This window comes from Entelurus aequoreus, linkage group LG08, assembly GCF_033978785.1.
Source record: "Entelurus aequoreus isolate RoL-2023_Sb linkage group LG08, RoL_Eaeq_v1.1, whole genome shotgun sequence".
In the NCBI taxonomy this organism is placed as follows: Eukaryota; Metazoa; Chordata; class Actinopteri; order Syngnathiformes; family Syngnathidae; genus Entelurus; species Entelurus aequoreus.
In genome coordinates this window covers 47,647,240-47,664,216 of record NC_084738.1, presented here as the reverse complement: position 1 = coordinate 47,664,216, position 16,977 = coordinate 47,647,240, and the positions used below count along the sequence as shown (strand labels likewise).

The 16,977-nt window shown below is 39.0% G+C and overlaps 1 protein-coding gene across 1 annotated transcript; it reads left to right on the top strand.

Annotated features, from left to right (window-relative positions):
- Positions 1 to 3,410: 3,410 nt before the first annotated feature.
- On the top strand, positions 3,411 to 13,191 carry LOC133655979 (nuclear transport factor 2-like). The gene is made up of 6 exons (XM_062056670.1): positions 3,411 to 3,549; positions 3,899 to 3,943; positions 5,299 to 5,411; positions 5,496 to 5,567; positions 12,737 to 12,835; positions 12,939 to 13,191. The coding sequence occupies exons 1-6, from the start codon at positions 3,426 to 3,428 to the stop codon at positions 13,053 to 13,055; spliced, it is 570 nt and encodes a 189-aa protein (XP_061912654.1). The 5' UTR covers positions 3,411 to 3,425; the 3' UTR covers positions 13,056 to 13,191.
- Positions 13,192 to 16,977: the final 3,786 nt, after the last annotated feature.

The following is a 16,977-nucleotide window of genomic DNA, read 5'->3' as shown; positions in this document are numbered from 1 at the left end:
AAGGCTGCTGAGCATATCGTTTAGGTTTCTGTACGGTTTCAAAATAAATACTGTATTCTTTATTAACATTTGTTTTGTATGTAATCCTTTATACATTATTGTTATTGAAATAAAGGTTACAAAAAAGAAAACCATGGTAACAGTGACCTGTGCATGAAAATAACTGCAGTAAAACATGTTGACGGAAGTGACGTTCTCTTTGCGTATGCGTGAACCGATTGTGTTCTCTGGTACCGATCGAGTAGTGACAGTCATAGACATCTTATATGGTGACCATAGACATCTTATAAGTTGAAGCAGCATTGGCTGCTGTGACGCGAGAATTTCGGCTGCCATCTTGAAGTGGTGATGAGGAGCCGGCGAGGAGCCTAAACTGACAATTGACTGGTAGAAAACAAAGATGCTAAACTGACAGTTGACAGGTAGAAAACAAAGACGCTAAACTGACAGTTGACAGGTAGAAAACAAAGATGCCGGGCTGGTGTTCAGCGTTTTCCTGCTCAAATGAGCGGACTGTTGAAAATAGGAATCGGGGATTACTTTTCACAAGTAAGATTTAACATTAACGTACAATATTCAAATACTAACATTGTTGGGTAAAACAGTATTTGGTTTTATTCTGAATCCAGTGAAACAGATTGGTGGTTTTAGCTGATATAAAGACTTTCAGGTGTTTATATGTTTATGTTTAAGTATTTGGCATATGCTTTTATCCAAAGCGACATACATAAAAAATACATATAAAACAATCACTGTAAACATGATCATTTAAGGGAAGAATGTAATACAAAATATCAATACAAAGTGTCAAGACAGAATAAACTCTCTGCTGCTGCAGCAACAGAGATACAGTCTATAGGTCCCTAAGATATATAGATATCTATATATAGATATCTAATGTATTCATACATTGTTTATGTAGGATATACGCATGTACAACCCCCGTTTCCATATGAGTTGGGAAATTGTGTTAGATGTAAATATAAACGGAATACAATGATTTGCAAATCATTTTCAACCCATATTCAGTTAAATATGTTACAAAGACAACATATTTGGGAACTCTCCTGAAGGAATAAATAAAGTACTATTTATCTATCTATTTGATGTTCAAACTGATAACATTTTTTTTTTGTTGCAAATAATCATTAACTTTAGAATTTGATGCCAGCAACATGTGACAAAGAAGTTGGGAAAGGTGGCAATACTGATAAAGTTGAGGAATACACAGCTGACTCTTCTCACCCTGGACACACACTATTCTCCCCTCTCCCCTCAGGCAGGAGACTACGCTCCATCCAGACCCACACCTCCCGGCACCTGAACAGTTTTTTCCCCTCGGCCATCAGGCAAATGAACAAGAACTCCTAACAGCAGCTCCTTGAATTCCTTGAATCCCTTCTAAGTCTATCTGATAGCTCAGTCACAGCTCTTTTTATACCAAATATGTGTTATATGTGTTTTATGTCGCACGTTTGCACCAAGAAAAATTCCTAGTTTGTGAACCCGTTCTCAAACAATGGCAATAAAACTATTCTAATTCTAATTCTGATTCTGATTCTGAATACTCATCAAACACTTATTTGGAAAATCCCACAGGTGAACAGGCAAATTGGGAACAGGTGGGTGCCATGATTGGGTATAAAAGTAGATTCCATGAAATGCTCAGTCATTCACAAACAAGGATGGGGCGAGGGTCACCACTTTGTCAACAAATGCGTGAGCAAATTGTTGAACAGTTTAAGAAAAACCTTTCTCAACCAGCTATTGCAAGGAATTTAGGGATTTCACCATCTACGGTCCGTAATATCATCAAAGGGTTCAGAGAATCTGGAGAAATCACTGCACGTAAGCAGCTAAGCCCGTGACCTTCGATCCCTCAGGCTGTACTGCATCAACAAGCGACATCAGTGTGCAAAGGATATCACCACATGGGCTCAGGAACACTTCAGAAACCCACTGTCAGTAACTACAGTTGGTTGCTACATCTGTAAGTGCAAGTTAAAACTCTCCTATGCAAGGCGAAAACCGTTTATCAACAACACCCAGAAACGCCGTCGGCTTCGCTGGGCCTGAGCTCATCTAAGGTGGACTGATACAAAGTGGAAAAGTGTTCTGTGGTCTGACGAGTCCACATTTCAAATTGTTTTTGGAAACTGTGGACGTTGTGTCCTCCGGACCAAAGAGGAAAAGAACCATCCGGATTGTTATAGGTGCAAAGTTGAAAAGCCAGCATCTGTGATGGTATGGGGGTGTATTAGTGCCCAAGACATGGGTAACTTACACATCTGTGAAGGCGCCATTAATGCTGAAAGGTACATACAGGTTTTGGAGCAACATATGTTGCCATCAAAGCAACGTTACCATGGACGCCCCTGCTTATTTCAGCAAGACAATGCCAAGCCATGTGTTACATCAACGTGGCTTCATAGTAAAAGAGTGCGGGTACTACACTGGCCTGCCTGTAGTCCAGACCTGTCTCCCATTGAAAATGTGTGGCGCATTATGAAGCCTAAAATACCACAACGGAGACCCCCGGACTGTTGAACAACTTAAGCTGTACATCAAGCAAGAATGGGAAAGAATTCCACCTGAGAAGCTTCAAAAATGTGTCTCCTCAGTTCCCAAACGTTTACTGAGTGTTGTTAAAAGGAAAGGCCATGTAACACAGTGGTGAACATGCCCTTTCCCAACTACTTTGGCATGTGTTGCAGCCATGAAATTCTAAGTTAATTATTATTTGCAAAAAAAAAAAAAAAGTTTATGAGTTTGAACATCAAATATCTTGTCTTTGTTGTGCATTCAATTGAATATGGGTTGAAAAGGATTTGCAAATCATTGTATTCCGTTTATATTTACGTCTAACACAATTTCCCAACTCATATGGAAACGGGGTTTGTATATATAACCTAAACATATTGTTTCTTGAATTTAAAAATAGCTGACCGTTTTTTCCCCCTTCTCTGGGATTATATTCCCAGTTTTGATCTCGGACGTCTGGTCATTTATAGCATATATTATTCTATTACCTTTAAGCAAACTATGAATAATAAAACACGCCAAAACATGTGTCCTTTATCATAGCTACACATATGACAAAAAAGCGCAGGAAAATCAGTGGTATTCAGTGAGGTAAGATTAATAAAATGCGCTGACAGTTCATTACTCCCAAGATGGCGGCCCCGCGTCTGGTCAGCGCCAGTAGGCAGTAGCGCTCGGTGCTGCATCTAATTATAAGATGCTGTCACGCCAATTTTCTTCCCATCACAAAAACCTTCCTAACCCCCATTTACTTCCGGGGTCATTTCCGCTGACGTCAGTTCCTCTTACTTACGTCATTTCCTCTTACTTACGTCATTTCCTCTTACTTACGTCATTTCCTCTTACGTCATTGCCAGCGATCGATAAATCCAAATCTCCTGAAAATGGTGGTGTCACTGGATGATATTCGTCTTTATCTGTCCCAGGGGACTTATGTCAAACACCAGCAGGCTTCGCAACATTTCAAGCGGAGTGTTAGGGCCGCTGCTGCGAACTTCTGTCTTCGTGGTAACGTGCAAAAAATATTAATTAATATATAATACTGTTAAATGTCTGTACTACTTTAAATCAACATCATTGTTGAAACCATTTCACTAATATTAATTAATATATAATACTGTTAAATGTCTGTACTTTAAATCAACATTATTGTTGATAATTCAGACGTTTTGTTAACGCTGTATTATAAAAAAGAGTCAAACGAAGTGCTATCGATCGCTGTCAATGACGTAAGAGGAACTGACGTAAACGGAAATGACCCCGGAAGTAAATGGGGGTTAGGAAGGTTTTTGTGATGGGAAGAAAATTGGCGTGACAATGTCTATGATGGTGACAGTCATCCTGTCTTCTTCTACAGTGTTTTTTCCCCTGCAAGCCACAAGTCGTGTAAAACTGCTTCCGGGTAAGTAAAACTGCTTCCGGGTAAGTAATCTTTTTGTAAGCCCCGCCCACAGGCACCCGCCCCCGACGCCAAAACACTGCCTTTAGTTTGAAACCAAAAAGAAACGAAACCGTAAAAAAGAGAAGCGAATGTGAGAAAAAAAGCTGATAATAAAAAACCTTTGAAACACATAAAAACAATACAAGTGTTCAAAATTATGGATATTGGCATCAAAAACATGTTATGATTAAAAATAAATATTTTATTTTTGTCTTTGTTTGTATTTATTTGTTGCCAAAACTTGTTTCGGTGCCAATACAACTCTTTCTACAATGTCTTTTTTTCCCCCGATACTAAATCTTACTGGCAGAGTTGGAACGGTTCGAATCGGTTGCGAAATGTGGTGTTAGCAACTTTTTGATAGAGAATAAAAGCAGAAATTACTGGATAACCTGGAATTTTCGGACATGAAAATCGATTTAATAATGTGGGATAAGTAATCAAAGGAAAATACCGTGTAAACAGTGGTATTGAAAAGTGGTAAAACCGGGAATTTTTGGAACTTTGACAATTGTTGGTTTGAATGTCCAGGATTGTGCCGATGATTAAATTGTTTAAAAGTGATTGGGAAATGTGGAACATGAAATAATTGCCCAGTTAATTTCCAGCCGTAAAATGCCACAGAAATGTGGAATTCCTGTTAATTTAAAACGTTTGAGAGGAGTTTAAAAAATGGTAGCCCGTGTCATGGATGAGCAGAAGATTTCGATAGTTGAACGGTTTGAGTGGGATGACAATAGAGCGGTGATGACGTATGACGAATAAAGCCAGAGAGGGTGCGCACGCGCATGCGGCTCTATAACGTTCCGCTCGTAAGTGACGTCACCGGTTGAAAGGTTAGCGGGAGTCCTCCATCTTTGCTATTGCCCCGTCCCTTGCTCGACGTCCATACAGCCAAATAAAGTACATAAAAAGCGTTGCACGGTAAAGTATGCCATCTTCAATCATATACTTTGGCGTTTTGTTGATTTGTTCAACATAACATGTCGTCGTTAGTTTGCAGCAGAGCACTACATTGGAAACTTCAGTTGTATGCTAATGCTAACTGTTGGTTAGCGTCCTATTATTGTAGCATTACTGCACTTTCTTGGTACGATACATAGTTTCAAATGTTCTCCCTTTGTGTACGCTGATTTTCTCCGTATTTGTGCGGATTTCACCCTGTTTCACGATAGATTACTATAGTCTTAACCATAGAAGGTAAACGGTTAGTAAACACATGTGTTAACAAGGAACATTTAACAGTGAAATGTTGTTATAGCACAGCCCAATTTGCTCATTTACATTAAGTTATACATCTGTTTTTCATTTTACAGTTTCAGCCATGCAGCAGTGCGATAACTTCTGGACAAAGCTTGGCGAAGGTTTTGTGCAAGTGTACTACAACCAGTTTGACAACACCAACAGAATGGACCTAGTTAACCTATACGTGAGCTCGGGTTATATTTGTTGTATGCCTCAATAGATATGTTAATTATGGCCAATATGTCACCCATTTCTGCTCTTTTCTTAGGCTGAAGGTGCAACTATGACATGGGAAGGAAGCTTCTACCATGGGAGAGAAGCAATCGGTGCCAAACTTACGGTAAGTGTTGCATCTGTTGTAAAAGATAGATTACGCACCGTATTTTCCGGACTATAGAGCAGCACCAACTGATTTTAGAAAACATTTTTTCCCCATATATTAGCAGCACTGGACTGTAGGCCGCAGTTATATACATTGTGAAGTTAGTTATTTACATAGAAAGATTGTGTAATTGTTTATTTACATACCTTAATTGTTTCCAATTAAGGCTGTAAAACGGCTGATCAAAAAACAAGTCATCGTCTTAGACTAGGCTGACCATACGTCCTCTTTTCCCCGGACATGTCCTCTTTTGCGGGGCTGTCCGGGGTGTCCGGGCGGGGTTTCTTAAATGCCTCAAATGTCCGGCATTTTGAGTTAGGGTTGCGTGTATTTTTAATGTACGTCCAGGGTTAAGAAGGGGTTAAACAAAACAAACTGTGGAGGCGTGCGCACGCAGAAACATTCGTGAGGGAGGGGCAGAGACAGAGAGTGAGAGAGCTAGTGAGTGGAAAGACGAACTTGAGAAGAAGAAATGCCGAAATGTAAATGCAACTTCACGGATGATTTGTGGTAAAAGTATTCGTGTTTTCGCCATGGCCGTGATACATGGAAAGCAGAATGCACTGTGTGCCAAGCAGGAACGTATGAATCTGTGGCAAATAAAGGGGTTTAAAGATCTACAAGCCCATATCAACACTACAAAGCTCAAAACGGCTGTGGAGGGCGAGAGCTCGTCTGCTGTTTTTTGTTTAAATTTGATTAACTTGTTTTGAGGCATTATTTATGTTTAGATTATATACAAGAGGTTATTTTGAATATTTCTACCTGTGCACTTTTTTTTCGAAAACTGTGAATGTTACGGAATATGACTTACCGTATTTTGTTATACTGTCAACCAGTGCTGGCGTTAACACACTTTTTGTGTCTTTTTAACGCATTGAAATTAGAAAGGACGCAGATTTTTTTTTTACCATTTGCGGCCCACAGCTAATGTTTTATTTTTTTAAATTAATTAAGTAACGTTTATGACAACCTTTTTCCAAAACACAATCTAGAATGTGAGATATAACAGGATAATGCATACATTTGTCATTTGTTTTCAAAACGCTTACAAAAAAGTGGGACCCCTAAAATTTACTGTGGGACCCCATTTTTATGACTTAATGGGGTCCCTGGGACCTGGGAGAAAAAATGCTTTATATAAATAAATATATTATTTATAAAGCAAGTCAGAGTATCATTGGCAAATTTTCACCTAGTCCTGGCCTTGGCGTGCTGCCGCCTTGGCACGCATATACAGTGGGGCAAAAAAGTATTTAGTCAGCCACCCATTGATTGTCAATGGGTGGCTGACTATATACTTTTTTGCCCCACTGTATGTGTCCTCTTTTTGGGATTTCAGAATATGGTCAGCCTATCTTAGACCCACTAGCTGCAGAAGCTAGCTCTCTAATAAGCTTAACAAACACAATAACTCCACAGTGACATTTTGGTGAATTTACTGAGAAATTTGCAAATCTGATACATTACAAAAATAATAGATTATGTACCGTATTTTCCGGGCTATAGAGCAGCACCCACTAAATTTTAGAAAACCTTTTTTTCCCATATATTAGCCGCACCGGACTGTAAGCCGCAGTTATATATAATTAGTTATTTAAATAGAAAGATTGCGTAATTGTTTATTCACATACCTTAATTGTTTCCAATTAAGGCTGTAAAACGACTGATCAAAAAACAGAAATTATCGTCTTAGACCCACTAGTTGCAGAAGTTAGCTCTCTAATAAGCTTAACAAACTCAATAACTCCACAGTGACGTTTTGGTGAATTCACTGAGGAATTTGCAAACCTGATACATTACAAAAATAAAAGATAGATTATGTACTGTATTTTCCGGGCTATAGAGCAGCACCCACTAAATTTAAAAAACATTTTTTTCCCCGTACATAAGCCGCAGTTATATACATTGTGAAATTAGTTATTTACATAGAAAGATTGTGTAATTGTTTATTTACATACCTTAATTGTTTCCAATTAAGACTGTAAAACGACTGATCAAAAAACAGAAGTCATCGTCTTTGACCCGCTAGCTCTCTAATAAGCTTAACAAACTCAATAACTCCACAGTGACGTTTTGGTGAATTTACTGAGGAATTTGCAAACCTGAAACATTACAAAAATAATGCCATTGTAAGGTAATACTAACACAGACACTTGTCAACGTGTTAGCATTAGGGATGTCCGATAATGGCTTTTTGCCGATATTCTGATATTGTCCAACTCTTTAATTACAGATACCGATATCAACCGATACCGATATCAACCGATATATGCAGTCGTGGAATTAACACATTATTATGCCTAATTTGGACAACCATGTATGGTGAAGATAAGGTACTTTTTAAAAATAATAATAAAATAAGATAACTAAATTAAAAACATTTTCTTGAATAAAAAAGAAAGTAAAACAATATAAAAACAGTTACATAGAAACTAGTAATTAATGAAAATGAGTAAAATTAACTGTTAAAGGTTAGTACTATTAGTGGACCAGCAGCACGCACAATCATGTGTGCTTACAGACTGTATCCCTTGCAGACTGTATTGATATATATTGATATATAATGTAGGAACCAGAATATTGATAACAGAAAGAAATGGGGGGAGGGAGGTTTTTTGGGTTGGTGCACTAATTGTTAGTGTATCTTGTGTTTTTTATGTTGATTTAATAAAAAATAAAAAAACAATTTAAAAAAACCCGATACGGATAATAAAAAAAACGATACCGATAATTTCCGATATTACATTTTAACGCATTTATCGGCCGATAATATCGGCAGGCCGATATTATCGGACATCCCAAGTTAGCATATTAGTTAATGTTTCATTACATTACGATAGCATGTACAAATGTGCATGAAAACACTACTCCTGAAGGAATCAATAAAGTACTATCTTTGTGACTCTTTAGTAAGTATGAATTGTTTTATATTGTAAAACTTAGAAACGTTGCTTGGAGTGATGAGAAGAAACCATATGAGTAGAAACACTATGGACCACTAAGACGGAATGGCACTTGTACTTACGGTTAAAGGCACTAAACAGAAGGAAATACTGTAGATGTTTAACACGCAGCACCTGCAGTCAGCAAACTCTTCCAAAATATGGCGCCTTAGCACAAAAAAAAAATGTTTTAGTGCTGGCGGTCTTTTTTGAAATCTATTTGTTTAATACAAAACATTGGCTCGTGTGCACCGTTTCATAAGCCACAAGGTTCAAAGCTTAGGAAAAAGTAGCGGCTTATAGTTCAGAAAATATGGTACTCTTTTGATATAGCTACTTCAAGCTTTTCAAAGTGTGAAGTGCAGCACTTTAAGAAAAATAGAGAAAACCAACTTTATCCAAACCTGCCAATCTACCTTTAGTTATGTCAAATTAAATTGAGAGAGTAAACACTAAGTATTTGTGTGAAAAAAAAAATTCATTCGTTCAGATGAAACCAGTGTTATCAGACAAGTCTTAAGACAATTTCAGTGTTATACGGTAAGTATAATTTTCCTGTGATAAATATTGACAAAGTTATGAATGTTTAACCTGGTGAAAATGCACTAATTTATGATCAACCTCTTCAATACAAAGTCAAATTCAGATTTTAGGTGTGACCATTTTGTTAAAAATGTCATAACTTTCTTCATATTTTCCTCATTTTAAAAAGGTTGGTAACATTGGAAAGCTTGTTAAACAAAGAAACAGAAAATATTTGTAATTGATTCATGACATTAGTTTAGGAATTGACGGAAAATCTGAGTAAACACGATTGGCCTGACTCGACTTGTGACATGATTCACATCACAGTGACCAGGAAGAGGAAGTCAATGTGTCTAAAAAATCAGTGTGCGAATCTATCAATTTAAAATATATTTGGACTCACAGATACATGTATAACTTATACTTAAAATGGAATTCCAGTAACATTTTTACTCACAGTAGATTTTTTGCAGGGGAGTTTTGTTGAGTGTAAAAATGCCAAATTTTGTCGGAGCTTTGTGGCGCAAGTACTTGTCCATCCGAAAATTTTTGAATTTTTTACAAACAAGGGTATGTGTTTACGTCATGAGTACAGGCGTATAGTGGTGATGAAAACAACGCGAAGACAGTTGAACTCTGAAAACAGCAGTCCGATCGCTACTCATGATGAGCACTCAAACATGGAACGCTCTGAGTGATCACTGCAGAGAGCGAGCCAGTGGCAAATACACACATACCTTAAATATAGTCTTCGGTTTAGCAGAAAACACCCCAAAAAGGTTGTTTTAAGGCCTTCATTGTATTTTCTAAAGCAAAGTTGACCGTCACACTCTTTGGCAACTCACACTGTTGGGAATATTCTCTTGTGCGAGTCCTGAACAAATGGTACAAAACCAGTACGTTTTTTTCTGACTCGGCACTCACAGGTTGTCGTCGCAATTAATTCAGTCCGTGACTCGTCCCTGCCACGCTAGTCAATTAAGAGAATAAGCCATGTAGTATGTAATTAATTATGCTCCTGTTAGTCTGTGTTTTTATAAATGTACTAGCTCCATAGAAACAGCAACAAATATGTTTTTTTTGCCTCAAATCAACTCTCCGAGCTGAATCACTCGCTGTGTGACGGTTCAGCGTTTTCTGCTGCACGTGCTTGACGATGACCCACTGAATCACAGATGCTGAGTAAACAAACTACGTATAAAATGATGAGTCCCACTGAATGATGATTCAGTCACTAAATAATCATCCACAATAATCACAATCACTACGTTTCCATTCACTAAATTAGCCTGATTTCTCAAATAGTTTGTTTTTTTGTATTGTCACACCTGCATGTGAAGTCCGAGTGTCCATGCACTCTCTCTAATGCGACGATTGGTCATACGTTGTGTGCCTCCCGTACATTGGTGGGCGCTTATTTCTTTTTAGCACGGATTGATGTATTGCTTTTACGGCTGACCTATTGCGGCACACTAGGCATCAGCGGCTCCGTACAAGTAGTACTTTATGTCCGCTGTAATATCGGCTCAGATTGCAAATATTACGTCTCTAATGGATATGCTGTTGTTAAATAGCAGACAGCATCAAGGAAGGATCTTATATTGCGCTACGAACGTGACGGTACTACCAAGAATATTTGCAGGTCCGAAGCAAAGAAATCAGGCTGCAGAGAGTTTTTTTTAAGGAATTTTTGGACGAAGAATAATGGAAACTAAACAGTTGAATGTCTCAGAGTTCTTTCATAAGGCTCTGTGGAACGATTTGTGTAGACAGTTGTGTGGAATACAGAGTTATTCATCAGTTTGGAGCGCACAAATGCAGCGTGGAGTGATTTGTGCACGCTTTATTACTAGCCTTTAATATACCTGCCTCATTCTCTTTAATCTCATTCATATTTTGTTCAGGAGTCCGAATAAAGCCGGCATTCTACATTTCCTTGGCTACCGTCATAAATAAATGTGTTTCTTTTTTCTCCATTAGATTCACTGTAAAATGTTATCTTCTTTTACTTTGTGAAGGAAAAAAAGTCTCCTCTTCATTACAATTGTTGCTTCTGTTTTTATTGAATGGTATCTGCCTCCGGGTTTGTTCCGCGCGTTGAGACTGGCGCATGCATGATACGAAGGATCTCCTCCGGCGGTTGAGAGATCTGCTTTTCAGTCTCATAATCGAGGTAGGTTAGTCCGACTTTACAAAAACCGAACGCGATCAGATTAAGGTGTTTCCATAGTTTGTAGTATGCTTATTTTGAAATCCAAAGAGGTTCATTAGGTCTTCAAAAAAAATTTCCAATTTTGTTATTCTTATAGCCAGAACTCATGTGACAACCTCTGAGGAAGGCAACAGTTGTAGGCAAAACCGTCAGATACGGAAGTAAACACACAGGTCTGGCTTTAAGATTAACAAAATTGCATGCTTATTTAAAGCCGAGCTACTTGAGAAATCAGACTAATTTAGTGAACGGACACATACTCAGTGTGACCCTTAACTCACTGGTCTTTGGGAGTGGGGCCATCGACGTCGGCCAGTCAGGAAGAAATCATTAAAAACTGAATTTGTGTCTTTGTGAGCCTGTTGTCCTCTATTTTATATTTAATTATTTTATTTAATATTGAACTGTTTAATCTTTTTGTAATTTTGCACTTTGTTTTTTACATTAAGTTTTTATTTTGTCCAAAATAATTCACAGCTGTGAGCATTTCCTGCAGTGTATGCCACCTTTTAACCAGCAACAGGCGCTGTTGCACCACTTCTGCCATCACATATAGACTTGTTCATCCTACAACAGCGATATGGTGATCTCATTCAATTTGCATTAATATTGTTAGTAGTTGCAAAGGGAGACCACAGGCAGACAGAGAGACATGAGTGGTTGGCAAAAACTACACCATTAACTGTTGCAACTGTGGATATAATCAACTGAATGAAGGCAGCAGTTCATCAAGACAAGGTTAACTTATCGTTTTCATAATTGAAGAACCAATACTGTTACCTCTAAAATTGTGCAGAATTAACTTTTGCGTGTTATTAAATGGAAGTATATATTACATATGTGCGAGTCCCTACGCATGCGCCTTGTGACTGTTGACGGCTGGACTTGTGCTGTCGCCAATCATGTGCAACGTTCTACACATGCGCTTTTCTTGAGTGAATCTAGTGTATCTTGTGTAAGGTTCTGTACGTGTGCTCTCTGCTGACTGAATCAAGTGAATCGAGTGGGGGCAAGCCTTACCATGCAGTAACCATTTGCAATCTTTTGCGCATGTGTTTTGTGATGAGTGAATCAAGTAAATTGATTCACATTTACCGTCACTATTGTGTTGGTGATGGCATTTGTATGTGCATGCCCCGCTGTGGACTGGACTCCCGCTGATGTGTTGGATCCACTGTGGACTGGACTTTCACAATGTTATGTCAGACCCACTCGACATCCGTTGCTTTCGGTCTCCCCTAGAGGGGGGGGGGGGTTACCCACATATGCGGTCCTCTCCAAGGTTTCTCATAGTCATTCACCGACGTCCCACTGGGGTGAGTTTTTCCTTGCCCGTATGTGGGCTCTGTACCGAGGATGTCGTTGTGGCTTGTACAGCCCTTTGAGACACTTGTGATTTAGGGCTATATAAATAAACATTGATTGATTGATTGATGTATCTGCAGAGCTTGCCCTTCCAGAAAATTCAGCACAAGATTACAGACAAAGATGTGCAGCCCACGGTGGATAATAGCATCCTCATTATGGTGTTTGGACAGCTACAGGTAAGTCCTGCAGTGGGCCACTATTTGAGGAATTGTGTTCTGCAAACAATGAACAATACAGACCCATAGCCTGACGGTACATTTGTTTTATTTTATGCAACAGACTGACAACGATCTACCAATGGTGTTTCATCAAGTGTTCATGCTGAAGGCCCAGAACGGCAACTGGGTGTGCACGAATGACGTGTTCCGATTGGGTATACACAACATAGGTGTGTAGCAGTCAACGGCGCATCACGGCGGCGATGTCAATATGGAGGGCATTTTAATGTTCCTCAGTGTTTGCTGATTCTGCTGTTAATAATATATAATGTCATAGAGTTCCAGACGAGTAAACATTTCTTTTTTAGACTGCTGATGTCATGTGTCTGTGTTTTTGTGTGAGCGCTGAATGTTGAATCTAAGCCTAATTGTTCAATCTAACCCAAAATCTTAGCCGTGCCCACATCCCTGCCTCTTAGTACAGACACTCTTACTCCTTTCTTACTGCAGAAGAAGAAAACATGACAGATGCTTAATGACAAATAATTCCAATAAAGTTGCATTTAAAAAAAAATTAGCTCCAAACTGATTGTGCATGGTGTGTTCTGCATTTCGCGTTTGACAATGAATGGAATTGCTTCTAATTACACCGAGGAACACAGTCTTTTAGAATACACCTATCTCTATTTGTATGTGATTTTCATAATTACGCTGCGCTCCTACTTTATGATTGTGTCACATATGAACTGTACTATCACTGTAAACAACGCGGTCACTGTCATAAGTTTGCTGCAAGCAGCAGCCAGCTGACATCAGGCTCGCTTTGGATCAGTTCTAAAGAATATGTCTTAATTGTGAGCTAAATCGTAAAAACATGATCATAGTGAATGTGAAGTCATCATTTGGTCAGAGGTTTGGATACCTCGCATGTCGATATGTGCCTTTTAATATACTTATTTTCTATCTTCCTGCTCCTTGCAGCACGACACAGCACATTTGTCAGAGAAGTGTGATTTAAAATGAAGGAAAGATGACTTTAAATTTTAATTTTAAGATTTAAGGTTAGATTAAAACAATGTTTGTCCTGTCCAACTTCTCAGGCAAATTATATTTTTGATGTAGATGCCCATATCTTCTGTACAGATTTACTTTCCAAAAGTGAAGTGTGGGATACTTCTCTTGTTGCCTTATTTGTAGTTGACTTCATTAATTGGATTTTCTATCACAGGATGTGATAGAAAAAAGGAAGAGGGGGATAATACAGAGCGACAACGATAAAATCAACAAACGAACAGCATCAGCAAATACGATATGCACAAATATGATACAAAAAAACAATAGCAAAGAAGCAATTAGTAAAGTAAATATTAATAACATAGAAATAACAATGAACATTATTGCACTACAAATGGCTATAAAAATAGCACTATTGATAATAATAGTTACCTCTATTAACAATACAATTGTTTTAAATGCAACAATACATATATGTAATGAAAACTTGAATTATCAAAAAAGCGGACAAATGGCGGGGAAGAAAGAGACGTGAACTATCTCAACCATGTACATTGTTATAGTAAAAATAGGTTAAGCATTATCAGTGTGCAGTGTTTTACCCAGTTTCCTGTAGGGGGGAGAAACAGACAGGTGTTTTCGCTATATTTTTTGCTTTGAAAAATGTTATTGTGACAAAGTTGCAAACAGCACTTTTGAGTACAACCAAATATTTTCAGATTAAATGAGCAGGGGTTTGACCTGCTACTCTCATTTTAATAAACAGCTACGGTAGCCGAGGAAAGTAGCAACAATTGCAAACTCCGCAACACAGTAATATCAAGCCACAACACAACTTTCAGCTATAGCATGATTGCAAAAGCTACAACAAATACAAACGCCGAAACACAGCAATATAAAGACGGAACAGAAGGTGCAGTGAACCAGTTTCGGCAACGGACTGACTTCCTGAGGCGGAAAATTTAAAACAGTCTAATGAACGAAGCTTTTGTAATAATACTAATATACTATGTTCATTACACTGTTTTCAACTTTTAGCCTCACCCAGGGCCTCACGTACAAAGCTTGCGTACGCACAAAAACCTGGTACGCCCTTTTTCATGGCAAAGGGGAGATGTGTCAAAACTGACGTTGACATGTAAATGTGCGATGGCTCACGGCAACTTCATAGCTGGCGTACACACATTTCTACTGGCTGTGGATACTTTAGCTACACACAATAGTGATGCTGGATAACAGTTCACATGAAAAAGTGCCAACTTTTACTCCTCAGACTGATTGATGTGGCCATCACAGACATATGAACAAGCTCGCTGGGACCAGCAGGCATATTGTATGAACACAATTTTGTTTTAAAGCAGCACAAAGTAACTTTTCAACTTTCATAAAATATTTTAATAACTTTTGGGATGATACCTGGAATTACAACTAGTTGAATGACACCTCTGTCATGGCCTGAGAGCATCTGTATCGCTTTTCTTGGCAGTTAGCGACATTGAGGAGGGTGGCAGAACACTGCCACACAAAAAACTACAAATATGCTGACTTGCTTTACAGCATACGTCACTCCCCCTATCCCCATTCGTTAAAAAGACGGAAGTTGTTGCGAACGCCTGCGTGCCGCCAGAAAACTAAAAGAAGAAGAAGAATGCCTATGCGGGGACGGCGTGGCGAAGTTGGTAGAGTGGCTGTGTCAGCAATCGTAGTGTTGCTGGTTACTGGGGTTCAATTTCCACCTTCTACCTTCCTAGTCACTTCCGTTGTGTCCTTGGGCAAGACACTTCACCCTTTGCCTCTGATGGCTGCTGGTTAGCGCCTTGCATGGTAGCTCCCGCCATCAGTGTGTGAATGTGTGTGTGAATGGGTAAATGTGGAAATACTGTCAAAGCGCTTTGAGTACCTTGAAGGTAGAAAAGCGCTATACAAGTATAACCCATTTATCATTTATTTATATTATGTGCAATTACTGCTATCATGGCCAAAGCTCCAAAACAACCGAATAAACAAAAAGTTTTATCTGAAGAGACAAAAAAAGGAAAACGGAGCTTAAAAGGACAGTCAGGGTCAACATTGCCTCGGCTTTTATTCGCTGATGTGAGCTCCAAGACGAGAAATCTCAGACCAATGCTGCCTTGACTCTGTTCCTGCTGGACTACTAAGTGACTTTCGATTCTCAAATCAAAATCCATCCATCCATCCATTTCCTACCGCTTGTCCCGCTCAGGGTCGCATGGGGTGCTGGAGCCTACCTCAGCTGCATTCGGGCGGTAGGCAAGGACAAGTCGCAGACTCATTGCAGGGGCAACACAGATAGACAACATTCACACCCACATTCACACACTAGGGCCAATTTAGTGTTACCAATCAGTCTATCCACAGGTGCATGTCTTTGGTTTTGGAGGAAGCCGGAGTACCCGGAGGGAACCCACGCAGTCACGGGGAGAACATGCAAACTCCACACAGAAAGACCCCGAGCCCGGGATCGAACTCAGGACCTTTGTATTGTGAGGCACATGCACTAACCCCTGTGCTGCCCTCAAATCAAAATGATAATGCTAATATTAGCTATTGGAAATTTGCATGGTAGCAACAAATAGCCACCAACGTGATAGTCACTACTATTTACTTCAAAAAAACTCCCACCGGTTTTCTTTGCTTCGGACATGCATCCGCCCCAATACATTCTTGGTAGTAGCGTCATGTTGGTAGCGTAATCCAAGATCGTTTTCTTGATGGTGTCTGCCATTTAACATCAGCATAGCCATTAGAGAAGTAATATATGTGCCAATATTACAGCGGACATTGTAGTGGTAGGCTATGCCTACATATCCCAGGGTGCTTTGGGGCTGGGGCTTACTTCCTGAATGACTAGTAAACATGACAGCAACGCTAAAAAAAAAAAAAAAAAAAAAAAAAAGAAGTGTAAGCGAAAGATGATTGTAATACTATGTCAGAGTTATTCATTTACAGTGGTCTAAGTTCATCTAAAATGTTTGAATAAGTTTGCTTATTAGTTTGTGTTTGAATATGTTGTTGCTGAACTAAGAAGGGGAGGTGTAGTGGTAGGCTATGCTTACATATCCCAGGGTGCTTTGGGGCTGGGGCTTACTTCCTGAATGACTAGTAAACATGACAGCAACGCTACC

Excerpts from the sequence above, each read along its gene's own strand:
- LOC133655979 (XM_062056670.1), top strand. The coding sequence starts at position 3,426 with ATGGTGGTGTCACTGGATGATATTCGTCTTTATCTGTCCCAGGGGACT. Across the intron at positions 3,944-5,298 it reads TCGTGTAAAACTGCTTCCGG|TTTCAGCCATGCAGCAGTGC; the intron begins GTAAGTAAAACT and ends TTCATTTTACAG. Across the intron at positions 12,836-12,938 it reads TGGTGTTTGGACAGCTACAG|ACTGACAACGATCTACCAAT; the intron begins GTAAGTCCTGCA and ends TTTATGCAACAG.